The 15,513-nt window shown below is 38.5% G+C and overlaps 1 protein-coding gene across 2 annotated transcripts in view; it reads left to right on the top strand.

Moving 5' to 3' along the window:
• The window catches only part of LOC120515261, a 489,908-nt gene that overhangs the window by 33,649 nt on the left and 440,746 nt on the right, over positions 1-15,513 (top strand). For both annotated transcript variants that reach the window (XM_039736101.1, XM_039736111.1), the window contains exon 3: positions 60-3,281. In XM_039736101.1, the coding sequence (XP_039592035.1) occupies positions 60-3,281 (3,222 nt within the window). The remainder of the gene's footprint in view (positions 1-59; positions 3,282-15,513) is intronic.

Genomic DNA, 15,513 nt, shown 5'->3' on the forward strand with positions numbered 1-15,513 from the left:
GATCCACGTTTGACCAAATTACAATTATTTTGTTTGTTTAATTTTGTTTTTCTCACCAGATGTCACTCTATGGGACTTGGAAAACCTCAAGAAAGACCTCAAGATTAAACCCCAGGAGAACACGCAGGTCAACATCATCACTTTGGACTCCTTGGATGAGAAAACTTCCATCTTAAATATGACAGCCTCCCTTAAAGCGAGCTTCTTGTGTGGCTTGATTGAGGTTGATGGAGCTGCCAAGTACCTCAATAACACCAAATCATCCAAACGACAGTCCAAGGTCACCCTGCACTACAGCACGACCACCAGAATGGAGCAGCTCAGCATGAGCCACTTAGGGAGACAGAACGTCGTCTATCCAGAAGTGTTTGAGCAGAAATCGGCCACCCATGTTGTCACAGGCGTGTTGTATGGTGCTCAGGCTTTTTTTGTTTTTGATCAATGGGACTCTAAAGAGGAAGAGAACCGAGATAATAAAGGAAAATTAGAAACATTAATTCAAAAATATATTTCCATAGATGGAAAAAGAACCCTAAAAATGACAGATGTTGACAAGGCAACTGCTGACCATCTTAATTTCACATTCTATGGTGATTTTCTCCTTGATCACAATCCTACAAGCTTTCAGGATGCCATGCAGAGTTACAACAATTTGCCAAAGCAACTTGGCAAAGATGAGAAGCTAGCAGTGCCCGTCCAGGTCTGGTTGTACCCACTGAAACATCTCGACTCACAGGCTGCTCAGCTGGTACAAGAGATCAGTGTGGCACTCGTGTCCAAATCTCAGGAGGTCCTGGAGGAATTAGATGAGCACATCATGAGATGTAATGACATCATGAAGGACGGTGTTGTCAATAACTTTACTATAATTAGGAAAAATGCAAATGACTTCAAATCAATGCTTAATCAATTTAAAAATACCTTCCAAAAAGACCTGGCAAGGGTATTGCCAAAAATCAGGGGGGGTAATGCCAGTGAAGAAGAGCTGGCCAACATTCTGAAGAAGAAGGAGGAGTCGCCATTTAAGAAGTGTGTCATAACAACATGGCTGGAGAAAAGAGTAAAGGAAATAACTATGCTCAGAAGTTTCTTTAATCGAATTGAAGAAATTAAACTTGATATTGTTATCAATGACCTGGATACATTAATTTACAATACTAGTATTAAAAATATTGTCTGCTTGACTTTCACTTCACTCCATGTGTGTCATTCATACATGTTGGAAATGGAACGCTATCTTCAAGCACCTCCTAGGAAGTCCTCATATCATCTGTCAGAGCCAAGTGAAGAGTTAATCATCCAGAATTTCAGACAGCATTCCCAGAGTTTCATCGAGTTTGCTGAAATTAACCAAAGCAGCAAGACAACGAGATTTCTTGTCCACTCCATCCCTGATGTTGAATGTCTTGGGGCAACAATCTATTTGTATGAATGTGGACGTCTCATCAACCACAGCTTTCAGCTTCCATCGAAACCTGAGACTCTTGAGGTTGACTCCCAAACAGAAGACAGTGTAACCCTAATGCTTAGACCACCAAAGTGTGACTTAGAAGGGTACAGAGTGGAGTATAAGCGACTCGAAGATGAAGAGTGGAAGACTGTAAACACGACTGATAAAAGTGTAAAATTTACCATTGCAGAGTTACGTCCAGCTTCAACATATCAATTCAGACACAGAGCCGTTTGTAAAGTTGGTGTGAGTCAGGCCAGTGATACGATTGAAGTGAGGACACTGCCCGTTAAAAAGCCTACGGGAAGATATGCTATAAAAGACAAATGTAAGGAGATAAAAGGTGGAAAATTAAGACTTTATCTTTTGCCTTTGAAATCACAGTTCATTAATACTGTGAAGAAGATTGAAACATTTCCCTTTGGAAACAGAACATCCATCAAACCTTCAAAATCAATTATGGTCCTTGGAGCAACAGGTTCTGGCAAATCCACCCTCATCAACGGAATGTTTAACTTTATCTTAGGTGTCCAGTGGGAGGATGACTTCAGGTTCAAGTTAATCCATGAAGAAACATCTAGAAGTCAAGCTGAAAGCCAAACTTCTGCTGTCACTACCTATGAAATGAACTACCAGGATTGTTTCAAGGTACCATACTCCTTCACTATAGTCGACACACCAGGTTTTGGAGACACCAGAGGAATTGATCGGGACAAACAAATCGCTGAGCAGATACGAGAATGTTTTTCATCTCCACAGGGTGTCCAACATATTAACGCAGTGTGCTTTATAGTTCAGGCTTCCCAAGCTCGACTGACACACACACAGAAGTACGTCTTTGACTCCATTTTGTCCATTTTTGGTAAAGACATAGCCAATAACATCCTGGTCCTGATCACATTTGCAGATGGACAGCGTCCACCAGTTCTGGATGCCATCAAGGACTCTAATATACCGTTCCCCAAAGATGAGAAAGGGAGCCCTTTATTTTTCAAATTTAATAATTCAGCACTTTATGCTAATAATGACGAGACTAATAGCAGTGATTGTCTGATGTTTGACAAAATGTTTTGGGACATGGGTGCAAAGAGCATGGAGGGGTTTTTTAAGACTGTAGAGATGATGGATGATAAAAGTTTAGCACTAACTAAAGAGGTGCTTAAAGAGCGCAAGAACTTGGAGATGGTAGTGGAAGGACTGCGGCCTCAAATCAGTAATGCACTGAGTAAACGTGAAGAAATTCGACAGACCCGTGACATTTTAAATAAGCACAATACTGACATACAGAGCAACAGGGATTTTGAGTATGAAGTGGATGTAACTGAGACAATAAGAGAGAGCATTGCAGGCACCGGCAAGTTCATCACTAACTGTCAGAAATGCAACTTCACCTGTCATTATCCATGTGGGTTACCAAATGATGAGAATAAGATTTCATGTGCTGCTATGAAGGACGGGGTCTGCACTATTTGTCCTGGTAAGTGTGAGTGGAATATTCACTCCAACCAACAGCACAAATTCATCTATGAAACAAAAAAAGTCAAAAAGACGTATGATGAACTTAAGAAGAAATATGAAGATGCACAAGGGGAACTGATAACAACTGAGCAAGTGCTTAAGCAGCTTCAGCATGAACTGGATGATGTGACAAACTTGATTTACAAACTCATTACAGAGTCACATGAAAGTATTAAACGACTTGATGAAATCGCCCTCAGACCAAACCCGCTCTCCTCTCCAGAGTACATTGAGCTCCTCATTCAGTCTGAAGAACAAGAGGCAAAGCCGGGATGGATGGAGCGAGTGAAGTCACTGCGGGAAGTGAAAGAACATGCAGTGATAATAGCCAATCTCAGTAAAAATGATAAACTGTCACCAAGTCTCGAAACCAAAAGTCAAAAGAGAAAATCGTCAGAGACACTATGCCCACAGAATATCAAAGTTACAAAGCTGACCTTTTGAAAAGTAAAATCAATAATTATCAAAAGTAAATTTGTTATATGTGGTTCAAACTAGGGTACTGAATAACTGTTTTAGGACCTTTGTTATCACTCAACTGATGGCATCTGTTAAGAGAATTTGATTTTATTATGAAATAATCAAGAATGTTAAAAGTGTGTTTAACTTATCTTTCTTTTTTATTCTAACTACTTTATTAAAAGCCTTTATGGAAGAAAGCACAGCATTGAACTGTAACTTTGACTATTTCTATTTTACTCTAACTTCTGATCTCTATAAAAGTAATTCGTCTAACCACAAAAAGAGGAAATGTTAGTAGAGACAGCAAACCACCTATTAAATTCGCAAAACTGAAAGTTGTCACCAAAAAAAGGCAGTCTAGAATGATGAAGGTGAATTACAAAGTGGGCATTGCCCATTCATTTAGGCCTGTAGTGGCACACACGGCCTGTCAAGACAGCAGATTTTATTTAGAAATTCAGATGTACTTCCCAACCTGCAGTCCTAAGTGAATGGCTGAACTGCTCCTCGTACCAACACTTTGGTCAGCTCTGATCTACAGTATATCTGATATCATGAAGGTGTAAATCAAAGCTGAGTGGGCACCTTGTAGAAAGTCCTTCATACAAAAATGATCCCAAAATGATGTTCATTCTAAGCTGAACTGTGACTGGATATGATGGACAGAATAAGGCACCTATAAGGAGAGACTAGAGATGTGTAACTGGAAATGGACCTTGATCCAACCACCAGAGGTTTCACCTACCTTCAAAGCTAGCTGAATTAATCTCATCTGTCTCTTTTGGGAAGAACTAAAGACTCAAAACACACTCTTTATTGGAGACTTGAAAGCTGATGATCCACTCTGTTTGGGGTGAGAAGCCACCAATTCCCTGAGCAAAAGGTTCACAAACTTTCTTTGTAATGGAAGCTATTACCCATAGAGCCTTGGAGCTGGATGAGTTGAATGAGCTCTAACATCCACTCTGCCAAGCTGAGCTCTGTGCCAGTGACTAAGCCCAGACTGAGAAGCAGCCATAACTTCAAGAAGGGAACTTCAGTGCCTACACTCATCTGCCAGAGAGGACCTAAAAACGAGCCGAGAAAGGCAGCACCACGGACAAAGGACCATGTAGAAAAGAGAAACAGTGCACTTCAACGTGAGAAGGGTCCTCCACTTGAACCCATAAAACTGTATCAGTGCCGAGATAAATCAGAACTTTAAATAGCCAGTTAACTGCCTGCCTCTCTCTTGCTAGATGTTTGTCTGTCTTACAGCCCATCTTCCATGTCAATAAATATGCAGTTAAAATATTTCTATAATCCTTCTGTTTATCAACAAATTGTTTTATTCTGGTTCTTAAAACAAGTGGACTTTAGTTACCTTGATAAAAGTCTACGGCAGGCAGGAGACCCCCTACTACAGAGAAAGTTAAGGAAAATAAAATGGGAGCCTTATCAAATTATTTAGTTAATTATTGGCATTGCCAAAAGAACAGCTGATAATTAAATAACCGAGTTAAAATTCTCTTCTAATTCCAACAGCCCTGATCTGAGGTCCTTGTCATACTGAAAGGTTGTCTGCCACCCCTGAGGTGGGCATGCACTCAAGCAGGTTTTCTTCAAGGGTCTCTCTGTATTTGGCCGCATTATCTGCTCAGTCGTGCACCTCACTACAAGAATGTGCCGGCGTCCAACACAAAGACAACGGTAGATTTAATAAAAATCAGAGAGATAGCGACCTATTCTAAAGTTTTTAACCTGCCAGATAGTACTAGGAAGTTGTACCGTGTCAGCCATTATGAATGTAGTAAGAAGTCAAGCAAAATGAGACCTTCTATCGGCTAACTACAAATTATTTAATTAAAACTAGTTAGCCAATAAAAGGTGTCATTTTACTGGACTTCTTGCTTCTTAACCTGCCAAATGTAAAATAGGCAAATATTTAAGAAATATTTAGCAAATGCTAGAATATGTGCCAGAATTTACAGAGGAAGAAAAATCACTCTTCATCCACAAAATTGTAACTCAATCTTTTTATTAATGGAGTTTTGGAAATCGGGTCCAGGTTTGAGTTATTGTGCAAAGCACTGGACGGGCATATGCTGTGCGTACAGACCCTGCTATGGCTCTAATAAAACAAAGATAAGGTCAATCGCCCAGGGAATATTATAGAATACTGTGAGACAATTATGGGATTTCACATCAAACTCAAGGGATTGTTTCTTCTAAATCTCTTAACTGCAATTAAAAATATAATCATGTTTGGCCGTGATGCATATAGGTTTAGAAAGCTTGTACAAAATGGAAATAGCTGAAGAGGCATGGCTGACAAAATGTTGTGTGCATGCCAGATAAATGAAAGAAGGGTCCGAGCCTCCACAAAAGTGGAAAGACTGGAATAAATCAGCAAGCCACCTTTTAAAAGTGAGCTGTGAAGAAAATTCAACACGGCAGCAGACTTCTAAAGAAGAGGAACTGCTCACTTCTCGTGAAAATGTCACCCAAACATTAGATGACCAACGCTTGCTGATAAATGAGCAAACCTCAACAGCAGAAGACACTGCAGCAACACCCAGAGGATGTGTTGTTAGTTTGGTTAAATAAGAACAAACTGTTATTTCTTTAAGTGAACTTTATTACAAGTCTACACCATTACTGAAACATTGCAACTTTATGCTACTCTATGCAGGTACTGACGGCAACTGCTGCACTGCTAAGGTCTCTTCTATACACAGTATATAAAGATTCAAACACACAAAAAGCATATAAAGCACATTGTCTACAATAAATACAATAAGTCATTTCTTTCTTTATGTTTTCTTGCTTTTTGTTTGATTCAATACCAATGGTCTATATAACTAAGAGAAACCTATAGAGAAAACTATTCCCACTTCAGAGCTATTCTTTATTTTGTGATGTCTTCATTTTTTCTTTTGGAAGTCTTTCCTAAACCCTGTTTGATGTTTTTTCATTGTATTGACTTTCGAGTCTTTCATTCTAGAACTCATCTGTCAGGTAAAATAAAATTCTTATGGATACCCAGTTTCTCTTCTCTAGAGATTTCTAACATGCACCAGTTTGTCAAAAGCCAGTGCAGTTTTTAGACACGCTTCATTGTCTACAGTATTGTAAACAGTGCTTAGCATTCAATTAACAAACATTTTTTATAATAAGTTAAATACATTAATTATACGTAAACATCGCAGTGAGATAAATTACTAACAGTAACTTATTTACTTTATTTATGCCCTCCACCCTTTCCGGGATATGGGCCGCCAAAGGTAGATCTCCAGAGATTTCTGTCCTGGGCCATTCTTTCTAGTTGACTTCAGGTTTCCTTGTGATGTCTGCTTTGAGATCGCGTCGCCAGGTGTTTCTTGGACTGCCTCTCTTCCGCTTTCCTTGGGAGTTCCATCTGAGAGCCTGTCTGGTGATGCTAGTTTGCGGTTTATTCCATGTGCCGATAAGGATTCTCCTGGTCGAAAGAAGGGTCATCTTCCAGGAAGTTAGTCTCTGTTTCCTTGTTTGGCGTTTCTATAGCGTTGGGGTTTTATGGGGTGGGGTTGCTAGCCCAACGCCCAACCCTCCTCCTTTTTCATCTGGGCTTGGGACCGGCAATGGCGGAGTAACTAACGGTAACAGTGGGGTTCAAACTGTTCTATAAACTTCCTGCAAAGTTTATTTAATTATTTATTTATTTGTGTATCAATGTATGTATGTATTTTATTAAAAGCAAGTAACATTCCATACAATCAAATCAAACTTAACAAACGTGTCTTGAACCCCAACTCAAGAGAAAGAGAAGAAAGCCAACAACCGGAGCAGATCTTTAAAAGTAGCAAACTGGGAGAGGAATCCTTTCTCCCAATATGAATGCTTATTCTAAAATTTTACCGATTAAATCCTGCCAAATGTTTAAAAAGTTTTGAATAGATTCTCTAAGTGAGAATTTGATTTTTTTTTTTTCCAATTTTAAATATTGTACCAACTGGCGTAAAAGAGGTGAGTGAGGATTCTTCCAGTTGAGCGAGACAAGTCAACACGCCAATAGTGAAGTAAAGGCCATTACAGCTTGTTTGCCCCTTTCCACTTTAATCTGGCAGTCCACCACACATGACTGTTAATTAGTTAGTTAGTTAGTTTGTGCTCAAATGTTATTTTGTCTAATTATGATTCTGGCTACTCATTACAACCAATTGATGTCTTTCTTAGGTAGTCCTGTTTGGAGAGCAATACAGTAATCTAGATAACTTAAAATAAAAGCAGGAGCTAATTTTTTGTAGTCTTGTAAGGCTATTAGAGATCTACCTTTTGCTTTATTCCTTAAGTGAAAGAATGCAGTTGTAATAATCTGGTTAATGTGTGATTTAAAGCTTAGGTCAGAGGCGATGTTAACCCCGAAATTCTTTACTTCTGACTTAATCTTAAAACTAAGGGATGAAGTTTACTTCCAATATCCTCGCCATATCCATGTTTGCCAATCACTAAGATTCCTGTGTTTTCCTTATTTAGTGTAAGAAAGTTACTATTCGTCCAATCTGAAATACTGCTAAGACATTGGATCAAAGAGTGTGGAGCATCATAGTCATCAGGTGCTATTAATAAATAAAGCTGTGTTTCGTCTGCATAGCTGTGAAAGCATGGAAGCATGTCGTTGGAGAAAATCAGTAGACCCAGAATTGACCCTTGTGGTACACCGTATACAATATCATGTATCGCCGAAATACAATCACCACAACTAACAATGAATTTTCTACCTGTTAAGTAAGACTGAAACCAATTTAAGACGCTGCCAGAGAGGCCCACACATTGTCTAAAGTGATTTATACGAATACTGTGATCGATGGTGTCAAATGCTACACTCAAGTCTAAGAGAAGAACAGAAATACAGCCTCTCTCTGCATTAATTCACAAATCGTTTACTATTTTGAATACTTGAATAATAACCCTCACCTATTCTGTTTCTTTTCTCGGTACCTAAATGTGGCCATTGGTGCCACGGCCCACCTGCCAAGTTGTTTGCCTGCCTATGGTAAAGTCATCCCTGATGGAGGATCACAGGAATCATGGGAAAGAGGGGTCCTTTCATCGGATTGGCTGGCCGAGCAACGTTTCAGCCGTGGAATGGACAAATGGGGAGGCAGCTAGATGGATGAGGTCTCCAGGACTCTAAAAATATCCAAACCTAATTATGTCATACCATCTACTGTTAAACCATACTTCTAAAAGTTTTATTATTATGCTGTCTTAAGGAATTGTTCTGTTCTGTATATTGTATTGTATTGACCCCCTACTTTTGACACCCCCTGCATGCCCAACCTACCTGGAAAGGGGTCTCTCTTTGAACTGCCTTTCCCGAGGTTTCTTCCATTTTTCCCTACAAGGTTTTTATTGGGAGTTTTTCATTGTCTTCTCAGAGAGTCAAGGCTGGGGGGCTGTCAAAAGGCAGGGCCTGTTAAAGCCTATTGCGGCACTTCCTGTGTGATTTTGGGCTATACAAAAATAAACTGTATTGTATTGTATTGTATTTTAAACAGGGAAAAGTCAAGCAAAATGACACCTTTGATTGGCTAACTAAAAAGATTACAATATGCAAGCTTTCTTGCCTGAAGAAGGGACCTGATTTGCCTCAAAAGCTTGCATATTGTAATCTTTTTAGTTAGCCAATAAAAGGTGTCATCATGCTTGACTTTTCTCTACATTCATAATGGCTAACACAGTACAACACCCTAGTACTACTTTAACCAGAAAAGTTTTTGTACTATGATTTGTTCTAAATTCTGACTGAAACTTAAAAATAGAATGTTTATTTAAGTAACCATTGAGCTGATTAATAGCTGCCTTTTGTAGAATTTTACTTAAGAAAGGCAGGTTAGAAATTGGCCTAAAATTGTCAAAGACAGAGGAGTCGAGATTACTGTTCTTGAGCAGGAGTTTAATAACTGCCGTCTTTAGACAGTCAGGGAAGACTCCCATTTATTTTTTTCTTTATTTTGCCTTATACAATTTCTCGTATTAGGAATTTATTAGTTTTCGCATACCCCTTAAGGTCAGAGTGGAGGGTCAATAAGAACATCTGGGATTTCTTTAAAAAAGCCTGTTGTACCGGTCAAGGATGCAGGTGGAGAGTTTCAATTGAGAACATATTTTTTCTATAAATATTGCTAATAATAGTGGAGCTAACTTCATTGATTTCTTTTTATAAAATTCGGCTGGACAACCATCAGGGCCTTCTGTTTTCCCACTCTGAAGTGCGTTTATAGTGTCTGGTGATTCTGCACTAAGAGTATCTCGCTGTGGTATCTGTAATGCATCAAAAAACTCATTAGATTGTCTTGTCTTTTTAAAACTGAGTAGAATATAAGGACTTATGGTACTCTCTAAACAAGTGTGTTATATTTTTATGGTCACTGATTTTATCTCTGTCTGTGTTGGTGATTGGTTATTGCATTGCAAACTTTCTGCTTGTGGATTTGTTGAGCTAAGACTTTATTAGCCTTCTCTCTGTGTTCATAGTAATGATGTCACGATTTAAAGATAAGTTGTTCTGTCTCTTTTGTTGTCAAGAGGTTGAGTTCAGATTGCAAAGCGTGTAAAGTGCCTCATTTGGAGACCTACCATATTCTTGATCTCTTCCGGTAATTTCACTGATTAACTCAGACACCTTCTTCATCTCCTATTTATTTTTATGGGAAAGATATGCGATAATCTGTCCTCTTGAAAATGCCTTCTGAGTTTCCCAGAGTATTCCTGCAGAGACTAAAATCATGTTGCTTAACAAAAATGCTTGGTGGGACACTGCTTGTTGTGTATCTCTTACAAAACCCGAAAAAATGTTAGGAAGATTAGGCAGGGCATACCATCCTTCCCTTACTAGAGTCTATGTATGCTCAATCTTTCAGCCAATGGAAAGGGAGTTTGGGGACAATACTGAAAATAAACCTAAATAATCATCCTAAGGAGAATAATTGTTAATCAATGGGAACAAAATGTGTCTATACCCATCTGCAACCAACAAGTACAAACTGACAGTTTTGCATGTGTATATAGGCCATACTTGATGGTCAAAACTGATTAGATGTTGAAGATCCAGTGTACTAACTATATGATCTTGTGGACATCAAGGCCAAGTTCCATGAAATCGACAGAGTTAAGTTAATTCATTCAGTTATGTAGGGTCTAAAGTACACAGAGTGACCAGGCTGATTCCAGGGCTATATGGGATGAGTTATGAGGAAAGAGTAAAACAGCTGAGTCTTTAAAGTTTAAGCAAAAAAAGATTAAGAGAAGACCTGACTGAAGTGTTTAAAATTAGGAAGAGAATTAGTCCAGTGGATCAAGATGGTGACTTTAAAATGAGGTCATCGCCAGTCAGCTTCAGTCACACCTTATGCGTTACAATTTATTTGAGAAATTCCAGTCTGGATTTCGCACTGGTCATAGTACAGAAACTGCACTAACACGGGTTGTAAATGACATTCTGATATCCTCTGATGAAGGAAACTCCACTGTAATTATGTTGTTAGATTTAAGTGCAGCATTTGACACCATTGGACGAGAATTGACCATTCTATTTTACTGCACAGGCTAGAAAATGATGTTGGGCTTACAGGCCCCGTGCTCGCTTTGTTCAGTTCTTATTTATCAAATCGATTCCAATATGTACAGAAATGTGCTGACAGTACTCCATCATTATACACAGAAGTTCAATATGGTGTCCCGCAGAGCTCAGTACTGGGACCTTTACTGTTTTCACTTTACATGCTTCCACTGGGATCTCTCATTAGGAAACACAATGTTAATTTTCACTCAGTATGCAGATGACACCCAGTTATACCTTTCATTTAAATCAAATGAAGTTTCTCCGATGTTGTCTTTAATTAGTTGTGTTAGTGAATTAAAGGAGTGGATGAATGAGAACTACTTGTCTTTAAATACAGATAAAACAGATGTTAATTGTTGGAGGGAATGACGCTGATCACAGCAATATTTTGTCGTCATTTAACTCAGTTGGAATCCCAATTAATTTTACTGAATCAGCCCGCAATCTAGGAGTTATCTTTGACTCTAGCATGTCATTTAAAGCACATATTACAAAGTTGTCCAAAACATGTTTCTTCCATCTTGAAAATATTAGGAAATTAAGGCGCTTTCTAAATAAACAGGATTTTTAGAAATTAATTCATGCATTTATCTCTAGTAGGATTGACTACTGCAATGCGGTGTTCACTGGCTGTTCAAACTGTTCTTTATACAGCCTCCAGTTAATCCAAAATGCGGCTGCAAGAATTATTACAAGAACAAGAAAATATGAACACATAACTCCAGTTCTTAAATCTTTACACTTGCTCCCGGTTAAGTTTAGGGCAAATTTCAAAATCCTCCTTTTAACATATAAAGCATTAAATGGCCGAGGTCCGGCTTACTTGTCTGAACTTATCATGACTTACAAACCTGAGCGCACATTAAGATCTCAAGATGCCGGTCTGCTTATGATTCCAAGGATTAATAAAATAACAGTGGGAGGTCGAGCTTTTAGTTACAGGGCCCCTAAACTGTGGAATGGTCTTCCTGCTTCTATAAGAGATGCCCCTTCGGTCCCAGCCTTTAAATCTCGGCTGATTAACTGTACAGACTGCATCTCTGTTGTTAGTCATTAGCACTAAAACATAAGTAACATGATTTTTATAATTTGTTACTAACCATCACCTATTCTGTTTCTGTTCTCGGTACTCAAATGTGGCAATTGGTGCCCCGGCCCACCTGCCAAGTTGTTTGCCTGCCTATGGTAAAGTCATCCCTGATGGAGGATCACAGGAATCATGGGAAAGAGGGGTCCATTCATCGGATTGGCTGGCCAAGCAACGTTTCAGCCGTGGAATGGACAAATGGGGAGGCAGCTTGACGGATGAGGTCTCCAGGACTCTAAAAATATCCAAATCTTATTATGTGATATCATCTACTGTTAAATTCTGCTCTGTACTTCTAAAATTTTTATTATTATGCTGTATTAAGGATTTGTTCTGTTCTGTATACTTGTATTGAACCCCTTCTTTTGACACCCACTGCATGCCCAACCTACCTGGAAAGGGGTCTCTCTTTGAACTGCCTTTCCCAAGGTTTCTTCCATTTTTCCCTATAAGTTTTTTTGGGAGTTTTTCCTTGTCTTCTCAGAGAGTCAAGGCTGGGGGGCTGTCAAGAGGCAGGGCCTGTTAAAGCCCATTGCGGCACTTCCTGTGTGATTTTGGGCTATAGAAAAATAAACTGTATTGTATTGTATTGTATTGTAAGAACACGGGGAACACAGAAGGAAAATCGTTAAGGGCTTGATTATTGAAATACTGAAGGTGTCACAATGAAGGCAGTCTTTATAAGTGCCAGGTCCCTGTCGACACTGCAGCCAGTCCAAACCTATCATTTAAATATCATCTGTGTGTTTATTTATTTATTGTAAGACACGTTATAATAAACTTAACAGATGTTAACTTTTTATTTTAACAATCTTTTCAGGAATTTCCTCTGGCTGTCTCACAATGTGCTTGTTGAATCTTTGTGTTGGTGATTTGAGTCTGACAGTCAGGATCAAAATAATGTGTGGTTTACCGGCACATTCCAAACACGCACTGTTAGCTTATTTACTGAGGACATCTAGTGGACAAGAGGTGCAAGTGCCTTCATTGTTGCAGCCTGTCCTGATATAGTGTGGTCCAGATGTAATTATGCAGATCCAGATCATCTGGATGACTTTGATTTATGCGGGGACTATTCCAGTTCAGCGCGAATTCGATTCTTCATGTCATCAGTTCGCACACTTCTCGATGGTCCGGGATTTTTCGGGTGATTTTTTATGTAATTAACTTAATAAGTTATAGCATAATAAAAAATTGCATAATTAGATCTGGACAACTCAATGGAGCGGATGCAGAAGCGCTCCTGGCTTTTATCAAGGCGTCACAGTCATTTGAGTTCAGGGGCTTCTTAAACTGTTTTAAAAGTTGGGATATTTTTCATTTTTTATTTGCTTCTTCCGTGAAACAGATAGCACACTTCTATTAATGATTTTTTTTCCTAATAATTAATATCTAAAAAAATAAATTAATATTATTAGTAAAACAAAATGCAATGGTATATATTAATACAGTAAAATCCATGTTTGGTAATAGTATTTTATGTTATCATGTAGCCAAAAACTAAGTCCAAATAAACTTGAGGTGACTCAAAGGACCATCATAGACAGAGGAGTTCAACTCAAGTGATGTCCTGCTGATGATTTATGGGAAACAAATACTGTCCAAATGCAGGGGTGCAAAGCTGGTGAAGGTTAGCCATCTTGATTTGCTGATCTGACAAAGGGGCTTCTACAGAGTACTGAATGAAGGGTCTGCATAGGCATGAAGGAGAGGTCTCAGGTTTTGATTTTTTTTTTTTTTTTTATTTTATTAATTTTATTACAATCAATACATAGCAATCAAGTTTTAAATAAAGAAAATTATGCTAAGAACAGATCGATCCCCACCCTTGAGAGAGAGAGCAAGCCAAACGGTGTAAAATTTAAGGCTTTTAAAAATACCTAAATCAACAAATTCTCTGTGCTTTATAAACATTTCAAAATATTACTGATTAGATCCTGCCATGTTTTGAAAAAAGTCTGCACAGATCCTCTAACTGAGTATTTGATTTTTTCCAATTTTAAATAATATAACACATCAGTTTCCCACTGACTTAAAGAGGAGAGTTTGGGTTCTTCCAGTTTATCAGAATAAGTCTGCGTGCCAACAGTGTAGTGAATGCAATCACAATTTGTTTGTCTTTCTCCACTTTAAGACCCTCTGGAAGAACCCCAAACACAGCTGTTAATGGGTTAGGAGGGATTGTGAGTCCAAGACTGTCTGAGAGGTAATTAAAAATTTTTGTCCAGAATAATGTTAATTTGGAGCAGGCCCAGAACATGTGACCTAGTGAGGCTGGGGCTTTTGCAGCGTTCACAGGTTGGATCATGCCCTGGAAACATTTTGGAGAGTTTTAGTCGAGACAGATGTGCTCGATATATAATTTTGAGTTGTATAATTGTATGCTTTGCATATGGAGCTTGAGTGAATTCTCTGCATTGCTACTTTCCACTCCTTTTCTGATATATTAATTGAGAGGTCATTTTCCCAGTGTCCTCTTGGATCTTTGAAAGGAAGGGATTGTAAAAGGATTTTATATATTGTAGAGATGGAGTCTAACTCCTTGAAATTGAGCAATAATTTTTCCAGCGTGGATGAGGGTGCAAGATGAGGAAAATCTGGAAGGTTCTGTTTAACAAAGTTCCTGATTTGAAGATAGTGAAAGAAATTTGTAGCTGGAATGTTAAATTTGGAATGTAATTGTTCATAGGATGCAAAGACGTTGTCTATATAAAGATCTCTAAGCAAGTTAATTCCAAATTTTTCCAGATATTAAAACTGCATATGTTTGTGAGGGTTGAAAGAGGTGGTTCTTTTGCAGGGTGCCACAGAAAGAAGCTTCTCCGTCTTAAAATGCTTTCTACATTGGTTCCAGATTCTAAGTGAGTGGAGCACAATTGGGTTATTAGTGTATTGCCGATAACGTGTGTTTATTGGAGCACAAAGCAAGGAATACAAAGAAGTACTGCAGGATTTTACTTCTATTGCGGTCCATGCCTGTGTATGTTCTTCTATTTGTGTCCAGGTTCTTATCGACTGTATATTTGCCCCAGTAATAAAACTGGAAGTTAGGTAGAGCCATGCCGCCTTCTGCCTTTTGTCTTTGTAGGGTCGCTCTTTTGATGCGTGGATGTTTAGAATTCCAAATAAATGAGGTTATTGTTGAATCTAATTGCTTAAAAACGATTTATTAATGTATATTGGTATGTTTTGAAATAAAAAGGAGCTTAGGAAGAATATTCATCTTAACAGTGTTAATTCTTCCAGCTAGTGTGAGATGAAGGGTTGACCATCTATGCAAGTCTTGTTTAATTTTTTCCATGCAGACGACGAAATTTTGTTGATAAAGAGCTTTATGTTTACTTGTGATGTTTACCCCGAGGTATTTAAACTGTTCTGCAATGATAAAAGGAAGGGTGTCTAATCTAATAT

This window comes from Polypterus senegalus, chromosome 1, assembly GCF_016835505.1.
Source record: "Polypterus senegalus isolate Bchr_013 chromosome 1, ASM1683550v1, whole genome shotgun sequence".
Classification (NCBI taxonomy): domain Eukaryota; kingdom Metazoa; phylum Chordata; class Cladistia; order Polypteriformes; family Polypteridae; genus Polypterus; species Polypterus senegalus.